Here is a 20,958-nt window from a genome sequence, read left to right on the forward strand (position 1 = left end):
CCGAGCAAAGCCCGGCGTGGGACTGGTATACCCATGCAAAGCCCGGCGTGGGACTGGTATATCCGACCAAGTTGTAAGGAAAGCGCCACATTCTGAGTTCCAATCGTGAGTCCTTTATTGCCAGCGACTGAGAGATGGCTAACACTCAAAATTCTCTCAGCCCTGAGGAAGGGGCTTGATTCTTTTTTGTACCTTGCTTAAGAAAGGGGAGGGGGAGCCTCGCTGAAGTAGATACAGAAGCAGAGCAAGCAAGTTAGATAAGGAGGCTGGTCACTAGGAGGCAGGAAGTTCCCATGATTGTTGATTACTAAGGAGGGTGTACACAGCAGTTCCCATGATTGCTGGTTACCAAGGGGCTATTCAATACTTGTCATACAATCAATCAAGGGGGCTACTCGCAAACAAGTGCGCTTGCCAAGCAGGCTGTGGTTACAAAGGTTATGTGTTTCTGTAGTTATAAGTGCAGCATGACCCAGGTATGCACTCAAGGGAGAAGCGGCGGGAGGGGTGAGGCGGAGGTCAAGATAGAGTCTGTCTGGCTCTCAGCAAGATGGAGTCTGTCAGGCTAACACAGGGTAGGTTAGCACAGGACGAGCCCTGCACCCGCAGGAAGCTCGAACAGCCCCGTGTGTCTGGGTATGAACACGGATGGGTGGTCCAGAGAGTCACTGAACAGCGAGATCCAAGAGCAGACACCCGGTGAAGCGAGGGCCAGCTGTGCACTTGTGTTTGCAGGAAAACGCGGAACTGTTCAGGGCGGACACCTCGAGCCTGCCCTGGAAGGATTACGTCAATTACATTGACGACATGGTCCTGGATGAATTTGACCAGTTCATTCGCAAATCGCTGAATTTCCTGATGGACAACATGGTTATAGATGTAAGTTATGAACATAAGGTAATATATGTATATGTATTCTCATACGTTAGAATCTACAGCTTCTAATTTCCCGATGAAAGAACTATCATTTTTATAAATAAGCACTTATTAAAATATAACTTAGGTGATCCTCTTGACCTGGTTTTAAACCTGAAATTCCCACATCCCAGAACCCCCTCAGTCCCAGGGGCTCAGGACCATGGGTCACCTTATATCTACTGCAATATACATTGGCTGCAGAAAGCCTCAGGAGACCTAAGAGGGTGGTCCTACCTCACTGCTGCGGGAGGGAAGGTGGGCACCACTGTCTGCTACTCATGTGGGTTGGAGGGAGGGTCTTCCATCAGCAACAGTAGCCACTAACCTACTCAATCCTATAGGGCTGAGTAGAAGGGAAGCCGGTCAGCGAAGGGGTAGTGCTGGTTAATCCCAGTGTTCTCCATGGCAGTGGCCCCTTTTCTACCCGCTTCTTTTGTGTTGTGACAGTTTCCAAATGATTTTGAGTACTGCCAGGAGGCCACTATCAAAGGCTCCCCCAGGCCACCAACAGCAAAGGCACATGGCAGTGGTGTGCCCTCGTACAGGCCATGGGGGGGTGGGTGGTGTTTGAGCCTGGTACATGGGTCTCCGGCTGGTAACTAGTAACAGACCCAAAATTCAGATGATGAAAGTCGCCATCGCTACAACTGCCCCAGTGAGAGTGTCTCAGTGGAAGCCGTGAGGATGCCCTGATAACAGTGCCCTTCTCAAGGGGTTCAAGGGAGTCCTCCTACTTATGAGTAGCCTGGGGGCAGGAGCCGGCCTGAGTCTTTAGAAAAGTCTGGTCACCCAAGTCCATGACAATTGACCGTTCATCCCAATGAGCACCTCACTCAGATACTGATACAGCCCCCTCCTGCTCGTAGAGAAACTGGGGGGCTTGAAAGGCCACCACCCACAGGTCCCATGGGGACTCGTGTGAGGGCAGCTCGGTGGCCACAGTGTGATCTCGCAGCCTGGTGGGTCCTGGCCCACATTTTGAGAATCATTGGTTAGGCAGGAAGAGCACCAGCGTTGACCTCAATCCCATCCCTTTAAACCAGACCTGTACCCACAGCTCTGCAGTCTCACCAGGGGCCTCCAGAGCACAGGGGAGTGCGGCCGAGCGCTCTGTAAGTGGGAACTCCCAAGGAGAGGGACATGGAGGCTTGTCTAGCCCCTGCAGTTCAGGCTTTGTGTGTGAGTGATTCATGTAGTCCAGGCAGTAGCCCGGAGGATGGAAACAATGTTCCCAAATACATAAAACGTTTAGCCTCATTTTATATATTTGGGGAAACTGAGAGTTAAATGACTCCTCAAGGGCCTCACAGCCGGCAAGTAGCAGGTGCGGGCTTTGAACCAAGGTCTTAGCTCTACCTGATCCTGTCCCCCTTCCCCCGACCTGCCCCTGCCTGCTTTTGGCCTGTGGCTGTGCCTTTGGCTCCGTAGTGATTGCTCAAGTCGGGGGCCCCGAGACGTGAGCTCTCAGAAGCTGCCCAGGCCAATGGAAGGCAGTGGTACCTTGACAGTGTGGAGTGGACGATCAGGGCACTGAGAATCCTCCGATGGAGGACAGAGGTGTGAACCGCTGCCAACCCTGCCCCGTTTCAGGACAGCATCGCTCCCCTGTTTGAGATCCGCATGGAGCTGGACGAGGATGGGTTGGCCTTCAGCCCGTCGCTGGAGGTGGGCTCGGAGCGCGGCCTCCTGGCGCTGATTGAAGGCCTGGTCAACGACATCTACAACGTAGCCAGGTTCATCCCCCGGCTGGCCAAGGGCAAGATGAACTACAAGGTCAGTCCTGCTGCTCCCGGCCCTGCTCGGGGCCATCCATCGCCCTCCGCATTTGGTGTTGCCTCTCTGACTCTGCAAGGCCTGGCTGTTTGCCTTTTAAATGACATGGCGCGACCTCCAGGACTACGTGGCTGCTTCTCCCCCGACGCGCACCTCTGTTCTTCCCAAAGCGGCTTCTCCTCTGGCAGCCTGCCTGGATTTCATTCCTTCATCATTTCTCCAACCCCCGACACGACCCCAAGAGGGTAACCTTGCCCAACTTCCTGACAGTTCACTGAGTCCTGTCTCACTCTGTCACCCAGGCTGGCATGCAGTGGAACAATCTTGGCTCATAGCAGCCTCCGCCTCCCGGGCTCAACTGATCCTCCCGCCTCAGCCCCCGAAGTAGCTGGGATTACAAGCATGCATCACCAAGCCCAGCTAATTTTTGTATTTTTTGAAGAGCTGGGGTTTTGCCATGTTGCCCAGGATGGTCTTAAATTTCTGAGCTCACGCGATCCGCCTGCCTTGGCCTCCCAAAGTGCTGGGATTACAGGTGTGAGCCACTGCGCCTAGCCTCAGTCTTGTAATGTAAACACTGTGGTTCTCCCAGTACTCAGGCAGTTTGACAAACGGGCCTTCCACTGCCTTCCAAGTTCATCTATTCTAAATGCATCAAACGAGACATGTGGAGAGCCTAGCCAGGCTCTGGGGTGGGAAGGGCAAAACTCACGGGAAATTTAGCTCCCCGCTTAAGGGAGGTTGGCAGTGGGGTGTTTGCCGGAGCATCTATTTGTGTAGCAGTAAAACAAAACTCAGAAAAGAACTAGATGACCTAAATGTTTGTCAAAGAGGGGAGTGGCTTGATCACTGCTGGTCCAAACACAGATTCTGTGAGTTGTCACAGAGCCAGGGGTGGAAAGGTATCGTGGCAGGTCATTAGACATTTATCAAGTTACAGAACAATGTTTAGAATATGGTTTGATTTGTTCAAACAAGCAAAAATCTGGGTGAGCGCTTACCAGGATGGGAGGAAGCAGGGAGGGGAGAGGGATGTGGCTTTTCTCTCATGCATTTCTGCGTTGTTTGAATTGTAAAACAAATATTTACAGCGAGATGAGCTGCCCTGTCCAGGAGGGAGGGATGTGTGTGTGTGCATGTGTGTGGATGTATGTGTGCCCCTGTGCATATCTGCATATGTGTGTGGGAGGCATGTGTGTACTGAGGTGAAGTGAGGACTCGAGAGAACAGCTAATGACCTGAGAAGGTCAAGGACAAGGTGGGTGTGTGAGTGGATCCTTGGAGGGCAGAGGGAGGTTTCCATGCGGAGAGGATGGCTGTGATTTCAGGTCCAAGTGCAGGTGGCAAGCTGTTCCGGAGTTGAGAATAGAATTTGCCCCAGTTATGCAGATGCTAGGTTAGCACGTGTCCTTGGAATCGGCGTGTCCTGGGTGTGCCCCTCCCTCTGTCCCTAAAGCAGGCTGCTCTCGGGCACCCACAGTTGCTGCAGACAGAGCTGCCCCACCCCTGGGCTCTGCCAGCACACACACTCGGGCAGTCTTGCAGACACCCTGGGACGCTCAGGCAGAACATTCCAGAGCTGAAAGGCCTGTTGCCTGGGAGAAGGGTCCTTCAAAAGGCTGCTGGCCTAGCAGAGTCTCACCTGGTGCCAAGCTGTGGAAGGTGAGAGGGTCACTCATCTAGACTGCTGGCCCCAGGCCACTTCCCAGAGACCCAAGGACCCTAGCTTGGTGGCAAACAGTACCCAAGGGATACTTCTCATGAGCACCGGGGTGGCTAACCCAGAGGAGTTGGGGTCAGGACAAGGAGGAGACAGAATGTGGGCCCCAGGCTGCCCGTTTAAACCATGGGGATCTAGAGAGCTGGGATACCCACAGGGGAGACCAGCAAGGCACAAAGCACCCAGACAGCGGGCCCTGCCTGCTCCTAGCATGCCAGACTGCCCCCAGCCCAGCCCAGCCGGAACTTGGACCCCACCTGGGGAAATGCAAGGGAGGGCAGCGGACAATCTCAGCCGGAGCAGGCGGACACCCGGAAGTGACCACATTGAAATCCGGCAGTACCTGCCTGCCCTCTGAGCCAAGTGCACTTTCTACCCTGAGCAGAAAGAGGCCATGAGGAAGGACAAGAGCTGCATGCCGGGCACCGGCGAGCCCACAGCTGAATTCCAACCCACACACCAGACGCTTTCCTGCAGGCATGTGGAGCTTCCAGCTTCTCTCACCTGTGGCTTCTTTTTTTTTTGAATCGGAATCTTGCACTGTCACCCAGGCTGGAGTGCAGTGGCATGATCTCAGCTCACTGCAACCTCTGCCTCCTGAGTTCAAGTGATTCTTCTGCCTCGGCCTCCTGAGTAGCTGGGATTAAGATTCCCGCCACCATGCCTGGCTAATTTTTGTATTTTTAATAGAGATGGGGTTTCACCATGTTGGCAAGGCTGGTCTTGAACTCCTGACCTCATGATCCACCCGCCTCGGCCTCCCAAAGTGCTGGGATTACAGGCGTGAGCCACCGCGCCTGGCCCCTCTTTGGCTTCTTTTCACCCACAACTTACATGCAGGATGGCCTGGCCGCAGCCCCAGGGCCAACCCTCCCAACGCTCCCTCCCATTCTATCCCAGCCCCACTGACTTCACCTCCTCAATTACACTGTTTCCTCGTCCTGCCCCTTACAACGAGGTCCCTGTGCAGACATCCCATGCATGTCCAGGCCCCTATGGGACCTCTCTGCAGCTGTGATGTGGGCTCTGGGCTACAGGGGCCGTCTCCAGGTGTCTGGTACCTGACCCTGGATGATGTAGGGCAGGGGCAATACTGGCTTGATGTGAGTTGGGTAAGGGAGTGGTTGGAGGTTGGCTGGTTTGCATATGGAAGGCATGTCCCAGCTGAGCTCTTTGCTATCTCAAAGAATTGCCTCGTCCTGGGAAAGGCAGCTCCCCCTGGCCAGTAAGGTTTTAGTTTAAGATGTCAAAATTGGGCTGGGCGCAGTGGCTCATGCCTGTAATCCCAGCACTTTGGGAGGCTGAGGCGGGTGGATCACCTGAGGTCAGGAGTTCGAGACTAGCCTGGCTAACATGGTGAAACCCCACCTCTACTAAAAATGCAAAAATTTAGCCAGGCATGGTGGTGGGAGGCTTAGGCAGGAGAATCGCTTGAACCCGGGAGGCAGAGAATGCAGTGAGCTGAGATCGTGCCACTGCACTCCAGCCTGGGAAACAGAGCGAGATTCTGTCTCAAAAAAAAAGAAAAAAAAAAGTCAAAATTTCCTAAGATACACACACACACACACACACACACACACACACCCCTTGGGAGTCCCCAGCCCTGTATATAAGTCAGTGAGTTCTCTTTTTGCTGACACCAGTTGAGGTTGGGTTTCCCGTTGCTTGCAACTAAAAAGGTTCTGTCTAGCACAGGCCTCCGGTGCGCTCAACGGTAGACTTCTTTGAGTTTCCCCAGCATGCTGCCTCCTCCCACCACACGGCCTTTGCACGGGCTTTGCTGTTGCCAGGAAAGCCGCTTCTCCTGCTGTTTATCTACCCAAGCATCACCTCTCGGACTAACGGCCATTTCCCCAGGGCTGGTCCCTGACCTGCTCCCCATTTCACCGGAAGCAAGGGGCAGAGCGGAGATGCTTTGTTTCTGTGATTCTTTGATGAATGTTGCAACCCATTCCTGGGCTATACACTTCCCGTCTGTGTCCCCAGTATCTACCACCCACCCTGGCTCAGTTCCGGCAGCAGGTGCGTGCAGACCTCACCCACCAGCCTCCTCGTTTCTGGAGTCCTTGAGGGAGAGGATCACCAGGCTTGCTTTAAAACTTGGGTGAAGCTGGGCACCGTGGCTCATGCCTGTGATCCCAGCACTTTGGGAGGCCAACGTGGGTGGATCAAGAGGTCAGAAGTTCAATACCAGTCTGGCCAGCATAGCGAAATCCTGTCTCTACTAAAAATACAAATAATTAGCCGGGTATGGTGGTGTCCACCTGTAATCCCAGCTACTTGGGGGGCTGAGGCAGGAGAATTGCATAAACCTGGGAGGCAGAGGTTGCAGTGAGCCGAGATCGTACCATTGCCCTCCAGCCTAGGCAACAGTGCGAGACTGTGTCTCAAAAAAAAAAAAAAAAATACTTGGGTGAATTGTTTTAAGATGCAGGTTAGGGTCTATTGTTACCAGGTAGGTGCACAGTGAGGGCGAGCTGTTTAATGAGTAAATCAATGTGTGAGTCATCTTGGGGTTCCCCAGACAAACGCCACACTTGGCATCTCTTCCCATGGGAGAACATTGCAAATTGGCAAAGTTTTCTATTTCCCATCATGAGAGCCTGGGCCAAAACAGTGGCCTGTGCCTGTAGTCCCAGCTACTTGGGAGGCTGAGGCAGGAGGATTGCCCAAGAGTTCTGGGCTGTAGTGCGCTATGCCATTTGGGTGTCTGCACTAAGTTTGGCATAAGTATGGTGACCTCCCAGGAGCAGGGGAGCACCAGGTTGCCTAAGGACGGGTGACCTGGCCCAGGCTGGAAACGGAGCAGGTCATGATGAGAGTGAACGTACTTTTGCCAACAGAGAGCCACTTCTCAAGGCCGAGACGACAACACCAGGCAAGTTACAAACCAGGTAACCTGTCTCCTGTTTGCTTCTCCCCTGCCCCTTTCAGATGGACCTGGAAGACATCGCAGACCTCATAGAGATGAGGGAGGAGGTATCCAACCTGGTCATCAGCGCCATGAAGGAGGCCGAGGAGTACCAGGATTCCTTTGAGAGGTACTCCTACCTCTGGACGGATGATCTCCAGGAGTTTATGAAGAATTTCCTGATCTATGGGTGTGTGCCTACTGCAGAGGACTTGGACACCCGGACAGATGATACCATCCCCAAGACACCGCCCACCCTGGCTCAGTTCCAGGAGCAGGTGCGTGCAGACCTCACCCACCAGCTTTCGAGTTTCCAGAGTCTTCCAGGAGAGGATCCCCAGGCTTGCTTTAAAACTTGGTGAATTGTTTTAAGATGCACGTTCTGTTGTTACCAGGTAGGGCAAGGCAAACAGATCAGGAGATGACCGCCATTGGAAAGATAGTCGGTTACTCACAGTTCCCGAGAAGGGGGCACGGCATGCCACACAGGCCTGCATGGGGAGCGCCACGGTCAGTCAGGAGGCAGAGGGAGCCGGGCGAAATGCGGGCAGCAAAGAGCCTTTATTGTGGGTTCCAGGGAAGGAATGGGCAGAGTCTGCAGGCCTAGGGTTGGCAAGTTTGAATAATTTCAGCAGGCTCCAGGCTATAGTGACTGTCTGCTACCTGACCTTGGGGTGATTAGAGTGGGTGGGTAGCACCCCAGAAGGTAAAACCCTAAGAGAGCCCGATCAAGGGGACGGTTGGTGGCGTGGGCTCTGGGTTTGCTCATCTGCATATGAAACCATGCTCCCAGGTGGGGCTTTGGTTGTGTCTAGAAATTGGCTAGGCCTGGGAGGGGCCGGATGTCCAGGGGCAGAGTCCCAGAGGTCAGAGCGTCCAGAACACAGAAAATAACATCTGCGAGTAACAGCCTCGAATGTAAATAGATTCAGTTCCCCAGTTAAAAGATACAGATTGTCTGAAGGGATTAAAAAAAATTAGGTGACCCTAATATATGCTGCTTACAAGAAACGCACTTCACCGGTAAGGACACAGATCGAATGCAAAGGGATAGAAAAAGGTCCTCTGCACAAACGGAGCAAGCAGGCATAGCCATAGTTACATCAGGTAAGACAGACTTCATGTCAAAAACAGTGAAAGGAGAGCAAGAAGGTCACTATCTAGCGATAAAAGGATCATCTCAGCGAGAGGATTTAACAGTTCTAAATATCTATGCACCCAGCACCGGAGCACCCAGATACCTAAAGCAAACAGTAGGAGATGTAAAGGAGACAGAGGCCCCAATACATGAATCGTTAGGGATTTCAGCATCAGGCAGATCATCTAGACAGAAAACCAACAAAGAAACACTGGAGTTAAAGTGCACGTTAGACCACAGGGACCCCCAGGCAGCTGCAGAAAGAATGCAGGAAACAAGAAGGTGTCGCTGATGCACGCACCTGTAGCCCTGTTCCCAACGCGCCGTGAGAAAGAGGGCCCCGTGGGCACGGGTGACCCACACCTGGGTGCATTCTGCAGCACAGGATTGGGGCAGTGGGAGGAGTTGGAGGCCCCTGGTCACAAATCAGCACCAAGAAGGATGAGTTAAGGGTGCCCTTTAGGAGCCTGTGACCGGGTTCACGTCTGGAAGCTTCTGTCCTACCCAGCTTCAGAAGTTCGGCTGCCATGACCCGTTCTGCCCCTTTCTGGTGGACTGGCACCTTCTGGGCCTAGACTCTGGGCTGGAAGGAACCCTGAAGGTGCTGGAGAAGGAACAATAGATTGGAATGAGGCTCCCGTGTGCCCAGCACTGCCCTTTGCTGACCGCCGCCCCACAGTGGCTGGCAGGTGCAGTGCGGGCAGCCCTGGATGGAGGCCCTGCGCCGGTGCCCCCACAGGCTTGCAGGCCATGACAGGCCGCCGGTGGCCATGTTTTCCAGATCGACTCCTACGAGAAGCTGTATGAGGAGGTGTCCAAGTGCGAGAACACCAAGGTGTTCCACGGCTGGCTGCAGTGTGACTGCCGCCCCTTCAAGCAGGCCCTGCTCAGCACCATCCGCCGCTGGAGCTTCATGTTCAAGCGGCACCTCAGCGACCACGTCACCAACAGGTGGGTGCCCAGCCGTGTCCTCGGGGAGCCCAGGGCATGCACACAGCATTGGGGAATGGCCCCCCAACTTGAGTTGGTGGCATTTGTCAGGTGCCTCCTCTGGGGCAGCATGGGGGTGGAGGCCCGGCTCCAAGGCCAAGTGCCCCACCCAGCACGAGCAGAAAGGGGTCACCGGGCTGCAAGCAAACTCTCTATCCTTCCTCCACCCTGGTGTACTGAGCACCTGCTCTGCCCAGCACTGGATGCTGAGGAAACCCGGAGTCTGGCAGGGAAGGCTGGTGCTGAAGAAGCAGATGGGCACCTGTGGAGTCACAGGCGGCTGTCAGGGCCATGATGGGCACGGTGCCAGGGGAGAGCGTTCCCTGGTTGAATTCCATCTGGGAGGCCAGTGAAGGCTTCCCTGGGATGTGGCCTTAGCCTGCGACTCGAGGATGAGCTTTAGCTAAGCTGCCGAGGCTCGGGGTGATGTCCAGGCAGGGGCTGAGTGAGCTGGAGGGGTCCAAGGTGGGCAGGGGTGCTCCCTCCCCAGCTGGGCCCTTCGGTGACAGCCAGCTGCCCTCACTGCGGTCGTCCCCCTCTGATGGGCTTCCCTGTACTATCAAGGGTGGGCCCAAGGGGGACTGGTCCCATCACACGTGGTTCCCTTGTCCCTTAGCCTGGCTGACCTCGAAGCCTTCATGAAAGGCGCCAGAATGGGCCTGACCAAGCCCCTCAAGGAGGGGGACTATGACGGCCTGGTGGAGGTGATGGGGCACCTGATGAAGGTCAAGGAGAGGCAGGCGGCCACCGACAACATGTTCGAGCCCCTGAAGCAAACCATCGAGCTGCTCAAGACCTACGGGGAGGAGATGCCGGAGGAGATCCACCTGAAGCTGCAGGTACGCGGGCGTGGCTGCGTCCAGGTGAGCAGGGAGGAGGTTGCAGGAGGCACAGTCAGAGGAAGAGCCAGGCCGGCTGTAACCATAGAAACCAGCCCATCACACACAACCACGGGATGCTGCAGGCTAGAACCCTACTGGACCCCTGATCCCCATGGAACAGGGAGGCACAGGGCAGAGGCTTCCGGGGGAGAGGAGACCTGGACTGCCTCCAGTGCCCCCTCCATTCCATCAGGGTTTTGTTGGATTAAGAATGCCTGCATGTCCCACATTGCTTCCTGAGTGCCTGGTGGAGCTGGGTGCCAGGATGATGGAGAGAAAACAAGGTCAGAGGGACCCTGGGGAGGGATTAGGCAGCTGAAGGGGAGGGGCTGGCAGCCGCGATTGTACTGTGCTTGACAGTGAATTCAAAGGACCTCAGCCATCAGCATGGAGGTGGGTGTGCAGGCTGGGCGAGGGTGGAAGGATGGAGCGGGTGTGCCCCACAGCTGCCGCCCAGCCACCTCTAGCTGCGGCCACCGAGGAGACGCCGCTTCCTCCTCTCTGGAGTCTGGCCTGGAGTTTTCATTTCCCTGCAGCCCATCCACCCCTCCTCCCTCCCTCTCCCCTTCTCTCAGTCCAGCCACAGACAGGGCCCACTCCACTCTCTGTCTGCACTGACTCCAGCCAGTGCCCAAGACCCCACAACCCTGGGGGTGACGAGGGGAAGGGCGCCAGCCTGGGCCACACAGGGAAACCCTGTCTCTACAAAAAAATTAAGTTAGCTGGCGTGGTGGCGCACAGCTGCAGTCCCGGCCACTCGGGAGGCGGGAGGTCAGATTGAGCCCAGGAGGTGAAGGCTGCAGCACGGTTGATTGCACCACTGAACTCCAGCCTGGGTGACAGCGCCAGTGTCATAAGAAAAAAAAAAAGGACTGAGCAGGCTCCCGGGCATCCCACCCCAAGGTGCTCCAGGCCACACACGGGGCAACTGGGGTGGTGAAAATGCAGACAGACGGCTGGGGCCAGCAATCACAGAAGAAGTAGAGAAGCCTCTGCCGTCAGCAAAAAGTGCATGGGCTGGGATTTTTTTTTTCTTTAAAATATTTTATGGCTTGGTGTGGTGGCTTATGCCTATAATTTCATCAATTTGGGAGGTCGAGGCAGGTGGATCACTTGAGGCTCGGAGTTTGAGACCAGCCTGGGCAACATGGCGAAATCCTGTCTCTACTAAAAATTAAAAAATCAGCTGGGCACGGTGGCAGGCGCCTGTAATCCCAGCCACTCGGGAGGCTGACCTCAGAAGGCAGAGGTCGCAGTGAGCCAAGATCATGCCACTGCACTCCAGCCTTGGCCATAGAGTGACACTCTGTCTCAAAAATGAATAAATAATAATTAAAATGTTATAATTAAAATGTTTACCCAAGTGTGGAGAACCTGGGAAATAAAAAAATTCACCTGCTCATTGCAGCCATTCTCTAGAACTGGAGAAGAGCTTAGCAGTGCCCGGGGGCAGGCGTGTGCTGGAGGGACAGAAAGGGAATTCCTCTGTTGCAACGGACAGTCCGTATCTTGATTATGGCGGTGTTTGCGCAAATCTGTATGTGGGATGAAATTGCATGGGACCCCCCCCCCACACACACACACACTCACACTCACACATACACAAACACACACACATACACTCACACACTCACGCACTCACACACACACACACACACTCACACACACACACACACACACACACACACACACACACACAAATACAAACGGATTCAGGTTTAAAAACATGATGAAAGGCGAGTGTGCTCTCTGGTCTAGTTAACAGAGACACCAATGTCGACGTCCTGGGCCACCCTCAAGGAGGCTGGTTTTTGTTTTTGTTTCTTTTCTGAGACAGGGACCCCTCCGTCACCCAGGCTGGAGTGCAGTGGTACAATCTCGGCTCACTGCAGCCTCTGCCTCCCGAGTTCAAGTGATCATCCCAGCTCAGCCGCCTGAGTAACAGGGACTACAGGCCCATGCCATCACACCCAGCTAAAATTTTGTTGTATCTTTTGTGGAGACAGGGGGTCTCGCTTTGTTGCCCAGGCTGGATCACTTGATCCTTCCACCTCAGCCTCCCAAACTGCTGGGATGGCAGGTGTGAGCCACCGCGCCGGCCCCTGCGCCATTTTCGCAGCTTCCCACGAGCCTCTGATTATTTCACAACAGAAGGTTTAAGAAAAGAAAAGAGCAAGGAGCCCTCCCCCGCCTTTGCCTCCTGCAGGAGCTGCCGGAGCACTGGACAAACACCAAGAAGCTGGCCATCCAGGTGAAGCAGAACGTGGCCCCGCTCCAGGCCAACGAGGTCAGCATCCTGCGGCGGAAGTGCCAGCAGTTCGAGGTATGGTTCCCAGGGCAGGGCGGCCGGCGTTCTGGGGAGCAGCGTGGGGCAGTGTGGGGCCCTGTGGGGCAGGTGACCGCCCGGTGACCCCCTGTACCCTGCTGTCTCCTCTCGCAGCTCAAGCAGCATGAGTTCAGGGAGAAGTTCAGACACCAGGCCCCGTTCTCCTTCAGTGACCCTGACCCCTACAAGTCCCTGAATAAGGTATGTTTGCTGGAGGGTGAGATCAGGAACCTCACTGCTTTCTTTTCTCAAGTTGTTATTCTTTAAGTCTAGAAATATGGCCTCCGTGGGACTGACCTTGGGGGCGTGCATGCATGCTCTTACGTGTATGCATGGGCATATATGTGTGAGCATGTGTGTGTGTGTGCACCTGTGTGTGTGTATGTGAACATGCAAACCCAGCAGCCCCCAGACCCTGGGGAGCCCCTCTGTGTCTCGCTGCTCAGAGTATGGCTCCAGGCCCACAGCTCAGGCCTCTTAACACCCCGTGTGACCCAGAGTCCCTTAGCTGGACTCCACCCCCTCATCCCCCCTCTGTTCACATTCAGCGGTTTCCTGTCACCCGGGCACAGCACTCACCTGCCATCCCTCCCTGACTCCTGCCTCTCCTGGCCCGCCACATCCCACAGCAGCCATGCTCCACTCATGTTCCCACTCTGTTCCCACTGTCCAAGTTCATGGTCAACGTCCAGTGCACAAGTTCACACAGCCCTGGACCTGGCAGCCCACTCAAGCTCAGGCCCAAAAGGCCCTCTTGGGCAGGAGTGTGTGGGGCACACAGGGCGCAGGGAGGCTTCTTGGGGCCCAGTGGGACCCTTACCAGTGCCTCTTTGCTCCCAGTATGGTGCCCAGGTACTGCTGGGCTGGCCCGCCTGCACCTCAGCCTCACAGGCTTGAGCGGATGTGAACCCCGGGGTCCTTAGGGTCGCCCCACTCCTCCCCTCCCTGAGCTCCTGCTCTGTAGCCTCTAGCTCCCATTCGACTCTCCCTGAAGCCACAATGTTGATGCAGCTGTTCTCTCCCTAGGGTCCCGGGCTGGGTTTTCTGGAAAGATTTAGGGTGAGGAGTGCCCTGTGCCCATCTGAGGGGGGCTGTGGAGCTCCAGCTGGTAAGCGGAGCGGGGGTACCTGCGTGTTCGTGTGTGTGCGTGCACTCTGAGCCCGCCTTGGCCACAGCCTGCCCGTTATGTGTGACAAACACATCCACTAACACCAGGTGGCCAACTCTTAGTCCTGGGACTTGTGAGGACGTTGGGGTGTTTTCCTCTTTGCTTATCTGAATTATCTCACTATTAAAGCATTACTTACATCTTTTTTTTTGAGACAGAGTCTTGCTCTGTCATCCAGGCTGGAGTACAGTGGCATATCGGCTCACTGCAACCTCCGCTTCCCGGGTTCAAGTGATTCTCCTGCCTCAGCTTCCAGGGTAGCTGGGATTACAGGCACGTGCCACCACGCCCGGCTAATTTTCTGTATTTTTAGTAGAGATGGGGTTTCACCGTGTTAGCCAGGCTGGTCTTGATCTCCTGACCTCAGGTGATCCTCCCGCCTCGGCCTCCCAAAGTGCTGGGATTACAGGAGTGAGCCACCACACCCAGCCTTAAATCATTTTTTTTTTTTCCTTTTTTTTGAGACGGAGTTTCACTCTTGTTACCCAGGCTGGAGTGCAATGGCGCAATCTCGGCTCACCGCAACCTCCGCGTCCTGGGTTCAGCAATTCTCCTGCCTCAGCCTCCTGAGTAGCTGGGATTACAGGCACGCGCCACCATACCCAGCTGATTTTTTGTATTTTTAGTAGAGACGGGGTTTCACCATGTTGACCAGGATGGTCTCGATCTCTTGACCTCATGATCCACCAGCCTCAGCCTCCCAAAGTACTGGGATTACAGGCGTGAGCCACCGCGCCCGGCCAAATCATTTTTAAGAAGATAAAAATATAATATGAAAGTTGAAGAAATGCTGGGAAATCAGGAACTCTCTCAGGAGGAAATGAGGCATTTGTACCATGCCCATTGGGAGACAGTCCCCATGCTGGAGTGGGTAGAGCTCACCCACCCACCCCTGTAGGCAGGACCCAGGAGGCTGTGGCGGGGTGGACTGTGTCCTCCCTCCCAGTGGGATACCATTGTATTGACACTTCCTCCCAGAAGGTTTTCCAGGGAAGGCACACTGGAGAGATGGGCAGAATGTTGGGGAGTGGGGTGGGGCACCGCTGAGGGTGAACAGCCCTGCTGACAGCCCCTTCGCCGCCCCTAGCAACAAAAGAGCATCTCAGCCATGGAAGGCATCATGGAGGCGCTGTCCAAGTCCGGGAGCCTGTTTGAGGTCACCGTCCCAGACTACAAGCAGCTCAAGGCCTGCCACCGGGAGGTCCGCCTGCTGAAGGAGCTCTGGGACATGATCGTCATGGTAAGCGCTGGGCACGCCGCGCGGGTGGGGCCCGGGGTTCTGCACGGAGCTGCGGAGTGTTTCATACGTGTCCATTAGATCCCATTGGTTCGTTGTCATGGTCAGTCCTTTCATGGTCTTGCTAATTTTCTGTCTAATTCCATAAACTACTGAGAGCGAGGTGTTGACATCTCCAGCTCTGATTATGGATGTTTATTTCTCGTTGCAGCTCCATCGGTTTTCGCGTCGTGTGTTTTGGGGCTCCGTTGTTCTATTGTACAGATTTGGGATTACTGCCTTCCTCTAGGTTGGCCCTTTCTCCCGTCATGTCATGTTCCTTTTGTCTCTAAGAACTTGCTCTGTGGCCTCCAGCTCCCACCCGACCCTCCGTCAGGCCACGATGTCGAGGCAGCGTTTGCTCTACGGTCGGCCTTACCTTATATTAATGTAGCTACTTCTGTGTTTCCTATTCATTGTTTTTGGCTGGTGTTTGTCCTGATAGATTTTTCCATTTTTAAAATTTTCAACCTGCTTACGTGTTTGTCTTTGAAGCGAGTTTCCTGTGGACGGCGTGTTGCTGGATACCGGTTTTTTCATCCACTCTGCCAATCTCTGGCTTTTCACTGGTGTATTTAGACCATTTTGCATTTGAGATAATTACTGTCACGTTAGAGCCCAAGTCTGCTGATTTCTTTTCTGTGTGTTCCCCTTGTTTTGTGTTCCTCTGACTCTCTTTTAACATTTTTAGGACCCATTGATTGATTTAGTTAGAGTGATTCTGAACATAGCACTTTATATAGTTCTCTTAGTGGTTGTTTGACAGTCACTGATAGCAGCATTTTGTCACTTTTGAGTGTAGACACCTTACTTCCCTTTAGATCTCCTTGCCCTCACCTCTGCCCCTTTTAACTACAACTGTCTTAAGTATTTCCTCAATACACGAGCAGCCTTCCACGGTCTTGTTTGTTGTGATGTGTCCAGGGTTTTTCAGTTGTAAGAGGGAGAAGCTGAAAGTAACAGGGCTGCTCCATAGTGGCAGAACTGAAGGAACTAACAACGTTTTAGAGAAGCAAACGGGCTTTTTGTTTGGGTCAGATGCTAAGACAGCCCTGAGGAAATGGGAATTTGGGGAGGTTGTGGAGGGGTGACATGCAGGGAGAAGAGGAGGCAGTTCGGGAGACTGCCAAACAAGATCATATTTCTGTAGGCTGCTTTGTGGTCTCCTAAGCGGCAGAAAGACAAGGACAGGTCCAGTCTCGGTGTGTGAAGGGAGGCTGGACTCCAAGCATGGGGCTTCTTGTTCCCAAGTATTTCTTCTTTGTGTGTTCATATGTTTGTTTCTGCCATTCTGTCTCCTCATTGCTCATCTGTTTTCAAAAATATTTGAGCTATTTCCTCTCTTGCCTTTTTGAATGAACTTTTATCAAATCCAGCCTGGCGCAGTGCCTCACACCTGTCATCCCAGCACTTTGAGAGGCCGAGGCAGGCAGATCACTCAAGGTCAGGAGTTCAAAACCAGCCTGGCCGACATGGTGAAACCCTGTCTCTACTAAAAATATAAAAATTAGCTGGGTGTGGTGACATGCACCTATAATCCCAGCTACTTGGGAGGCTGAGGCAGGAGAATCTCTTGAACCCAGGAGGTTGAGGTTGCTGTGAGCTGAGATCATGTCACTGCACTCCAGCCTGGGCGACAGAGTGAGTGAACGTCTGTCTCAAAAAAAAAGAAATCATTTGTCAATTCTTCCTCCTCTCCAGAAGGAAGCTATTATGACTTTAAATGGAATTGAATTAACTTGTTTGGAGAGAATGAATCTGGTGGCAGTATTCATTCATACAAGAGCATGCTCTGTCTCTTCATTTATTTAGTTATTAAAATACATTATAGTAAATGTCTTGATGCCAACCACACTGAGTCTACGTATTTCTTACACAGGGGGAGAAATATTTGGAGTCACAGGCTTATTACAGCCCGGCCTTAAGAGAAGGTACAAATTGAAGGCCTCTTGATATTTTTTCCGCAATTAACTGAATTTGAGCCTCTTTTTTTTTTTGTCGTTGAAACAGAGTCTCACTCTGTCGCCCAGGCTGGAGTGCAATGACACGATCTCCACTTGCCACAAACTCTGCCTCCCGGGTTCAAGCGATTCTCCTGCCTCAGCCTCCCAAGTAGCTGGGACTATAGGCACCTCCCATCATGACCAGCTAATTTTTGTATTTTTTTTTTTTTTTTTTTTGAGACAGAGTTTTGCTCTTGTTACCCAGGCTGGAGTGCAATGGCACGATCTCGGCTCACCGCAACCTCCGCCTCCTGGGTTCAGGCAATTCTCCTGCCTCAGCCTCCTGAGTAGCTGGGATTACAGGCACGCGCCACCATGCCCAGCTGATTTTTTGTATTTTTAGTAGAGACGGTGTTTCACCATGTTGACCAGGATGGTCTCGATCTCTTGACCTCGTGATCCACCCGCCTCGGCCTCCCACAGTGCTGGGATTACAGGCTTGAGCCACCGCGCCTGGCCTAATTTTTGTATTTTTTTTAGTAGAGACAGGGTTTCACCATGTTGGTCAGGCTGGTCTTGAACTCCTGATCTCAGGTGATCTGCCCGCCTCGGCCTCCCAAAGTACTGGGATTACAGGTGTGAGCCACCATGCCCAACCTCAAGTTTCTTTTATATGAGTGGCATTACAGGACATAGTGCCATCTGAGAGAATGGGATATCCACTTTCCCACAATAAAAAATTATTTGTGTAGACTGGAGATGAAAGTTCACATTTCCCAGGAGATGACAGTAAGCATTTGCAGTCAGTAGAGTTCAAGAAAAACTCCAAAACACAATAGCCAAGATGTTTTATGATAATAAGATACAGGGTAATCTTGAACCTGCCAGAAAGAGCCAATGACTCCTATGTGGATTAAGGTTTCAGGTCTTCATATCTTCAAGGCAAACGGCTTGTAAACACTCCCAGTTCTGACTTTCTTGAGCACAGATGTTTGGCAAGCCCAGACTTTCCCACTGTAAGTGCCCGTGTCAACAATCTCTGATTCCCTCAATGACTGTCAGTTTCCAGCTCCACAACCATTCTCGGCTCACCCCCAATGTAAGAGTGCAGGCTTCATAACCTTCTGTTTACATTGTTAGTGGGGCTATTCCTTGGTAGTTTATGTATTCTGTTTCATATTGCTGTGAATGAAGTTTCTTCTGTTATCTTTTTATCAGTCAGTGTAAGCTAGGTTACTGTGCAGTAACAAACAGCCCCACAAATCTCTGTGTGCTGAATGAAAGTGTATTTCTCATTCATGCAAAGTGCATGCTTTCATTCTTGCATTCATTTGCATTCATGCAAAGTTCCAAGCAGTGGTTCCCTGCCAAGGACTGGTTCCACAGCGCAGGCTGTGGATCAGCAATGCTCCTTTGTGATTGCCAAGGCAAGCAAGGGGAACACTAGGCTGGGTGTTGTCAGGCATCACTCACCTTTCTTTGGCCGAGACAAGCTACATGGACATACTGAGAACTGGGAGAAAACTGGGTCCTGGCCAGCAACAGCGGGCCCTAATACAAGCTTTTGCCAAAATACCTTTTAACTTCTAACTTTTGTTTTTATTTATGTATTTCTTTGAGACAGTCTTGCTCTCTCGCCCAGGCTGGAATGCAGTGGCATGATCTCGGCTCACTTCAACCTTTGCCTCCCAGGATCAAGCAATTCTCCTGTCTCAGCCTCCTGAGTAGCTGGGATTACAGGCATATACCACCACACCCAGCTAATTTTTGTATTTTTAGTAGACATGGGGTTTCACCATGTTGGTCAGGCTGGTCTCGAACTCTTGACTTCAGGTGATCCACCTGCTTTGGCCTCCCAAAGTGCTGGGATTATAGGCTTGAGCCACCATGCCCGGCCAGCTGCTGACTTTTCAATCTTACCTTTTAAGGTACCACGGTTGCTTTTTCTTGTATGTAATCATTTTACTGAACTCAGGTATTAGCTCTGAATATTCCTCGTTAGGCTTTGCTCCCTGTGAGTAAGTGCAGAAAGGTAAGAGCGTTGTCTTCCTCAATCTCCTTGACTGGGGTGGAAGGAGAAATGGTTGTTTTCGTCTCAGGTAAACACCAGCATCGAGGACTGGAAGACCACCAAGTGGAAGGACATCAACGTGGAGCAGATGGACATAGATTGTAAGAAGTTTGCCAAAGACGTGAGGTCTTTGGACAAGGAGATGAAAACCTGGGATGCCTTCATGGGGCTTGACAACACTGTGAAAAACATGATCACATCCCTGCGCGCCGTGAGCGAGCTGCAGAACCCTGCCATTCGGGAACGCCACTGGCAGCAGCTCATGCAGGCCACCCAGGTACCATGCGACATGGTGGGTGGAGGGGACCGTCCCTGGCACTCAGCTCACGCCAGCCACCCAGGTACCACATGCCATGGTGGGTGGAGGGAATTGTCCCTGGCAGTCGGCTCTGCTGCAGGATGGGTCAGCCCAAACTGCTTAGCCAAGGTGTTGAGAGCCTGATGCTGGAAAAGCCGATGTGGGCAGAGCTGACCTCATGCACAAGTGACCTGTGCAGTCACACAGGGCTCCATGTTGGTTGGGGGCGATGGGGCAGGCTCAGTTTACCATCTCATTTTCACTGTTTCAAAATTCTTAGTAATTTTCGAACAGGCGTTCACACACGCTTGTTTTGCACTGGGCCCTGCAAATGCGGTATGCAGTGCTGGTTGTGGGTTGCATGTTCATAAGGCTCCGGAAGTTTGGGGCAAATGAACAGCTTCACTGGGGTCCTCATGAACCCCAGGAACGCAGAGTCTTAGCACCTGAACCTTTCCAGGAATAACCCCCAGAGGCAGGCACTGGCCTTGACGCCTCCAGAAGGCCTATAGGAGCACTCCCCACTCTCAGCAAACACTGAACAAAAGGACTTTAAGCAGCTGCTCTGCAGAGGCCCCACCTAGCTGCAAAGGATACAGAGAGAAAGGAGATATGGCCCCTGCTCTCCAGGAAGCAAAGAAAGAAAGAATAGTACCGGCAACTGTGGGGAGGAAACAAATTATTTTTCCGTCTATCCATCTTGGGTTCCCTGGTTGGGGCCCCAGTACATTAGACTGATGGAAGACAGATTAACGAGGGGAAGGCCAGGCATGGTGGCTCACGCCTGGAATCCCAACACTTTGGGAGGCCGACGAGGGTGGATCACTTGAGGCCAGGAGTTTGAGACCAGCCTGGCCAACATGGCAAAATCCCGTCCCTACTAAAAATACAAAACTTAGCTGAGTATGGTAGCACATACTTGTAGTTCCAGCTACTTGAGTGGCTGAGGCAGGAGAATCGCTTGAACCTTGGAGGTGGAGGTTACAGTGAGCCAAGATCATGCCACCGTACTCTAGCCTAGGTGACAGGAGTGAAACGCCATCTCAAAAAAAAAAAAAAAAATTGGAAAAGACCTGGAAACGGAAGGGGATTTCTCACAGAATGTGGATTTCCCCTACAGGAAACAGCTTTGCAAGACCATTTCAAACTACGTCAAAGAAACATATTTCAGGGTAAAATGCTGTGATTTCTTTCAGGGTCTGCTATCTGTCAAGTGATGTATCATGTTGCCACAAAGATTCTGTTTGGTAGCCTGAGGATTTCTAAGTTGAAATTTTGGCCAGATTTCTGGTCAGCAGTGCCTGAATTCCAAAGGGAGGGGGTATAATGAGAACTGTCCCCCAACCTGCTTCCCATTATGGCCTGAACACGTGTTTTTAGGTTTACTTTGGAATGCCCCTAGCAGACGGGGGTGTTCATTCAATTTGCTGGGGTGCTTAGGATTTTATTTTTGTTTTACAGCAGGATAAGGTGAGCTTTAGCAAGGCATATTGTGTAGATTCTTCCCATTCCTCTGGGCTGATAAGGGTCTAAAGCTGTCTCCAT

General features: G+C 52.8%; 1 protein-coding gene across 1 annotated transcript in view; it reads left to right on the top strand.

Moving 5' to 3' along the window:
* The window catches only part of DNAH17 (dynein axonemal heavy chain 17), a 155,111-nt gene that overhangs the window by 41,085 nt on the left and 93,068 nt on the right, over positions 1-20,958 (top strand). Inside the window, exons 17-25 of the mRNA XM_017524996.2 lie at positions 736-879; positions 2,509-2,691; positions 7,346-7,600; positions 9,242-9,411; positions 10,067-10,289; positions 12,538-12,654; positions 12,772-12,858; positions 14,913-15,065; positions 19,144-19,392. Coding sequence (XP_017380485.1) covers positions 736-879; positions 2,509-2,691; positions 7,346-7,600; positions 9,242-9,411; positions 10,067-10,289; positions 12,538-12,654; positions 12,772-12,858; positions 14,913-15,065; positions 19,144-19,392 — 1,581 coding nt within the window. The remainder of the gene's footprint in view (positions 1-735; positions 880-2,508; positions 2,692-7,345; positions 7,601-9,241; positions 9,412-10,066; positions 10,290-12,537; positions 12,655-12,771; positions 12,859-14,912; positions 15,066-19,143; positions 19,393-20,958) is intronic.

This window comes from Cebus imitator, unplaced genomic scaffold (genome assembly GCF_001604975.1).
Source record: "Cebus imitator isolate Cc_AM_T3 unplaced genomic scaffold, Cebus_imitator-1.0 Scaffold36, whole genome shotgun sequence".
NCBI classification, from domain to species: Eukaryota; Metazoa; Chordata; class Mammalia; order Primates; family Cebidae; genus Cebus; species Cebus imitator.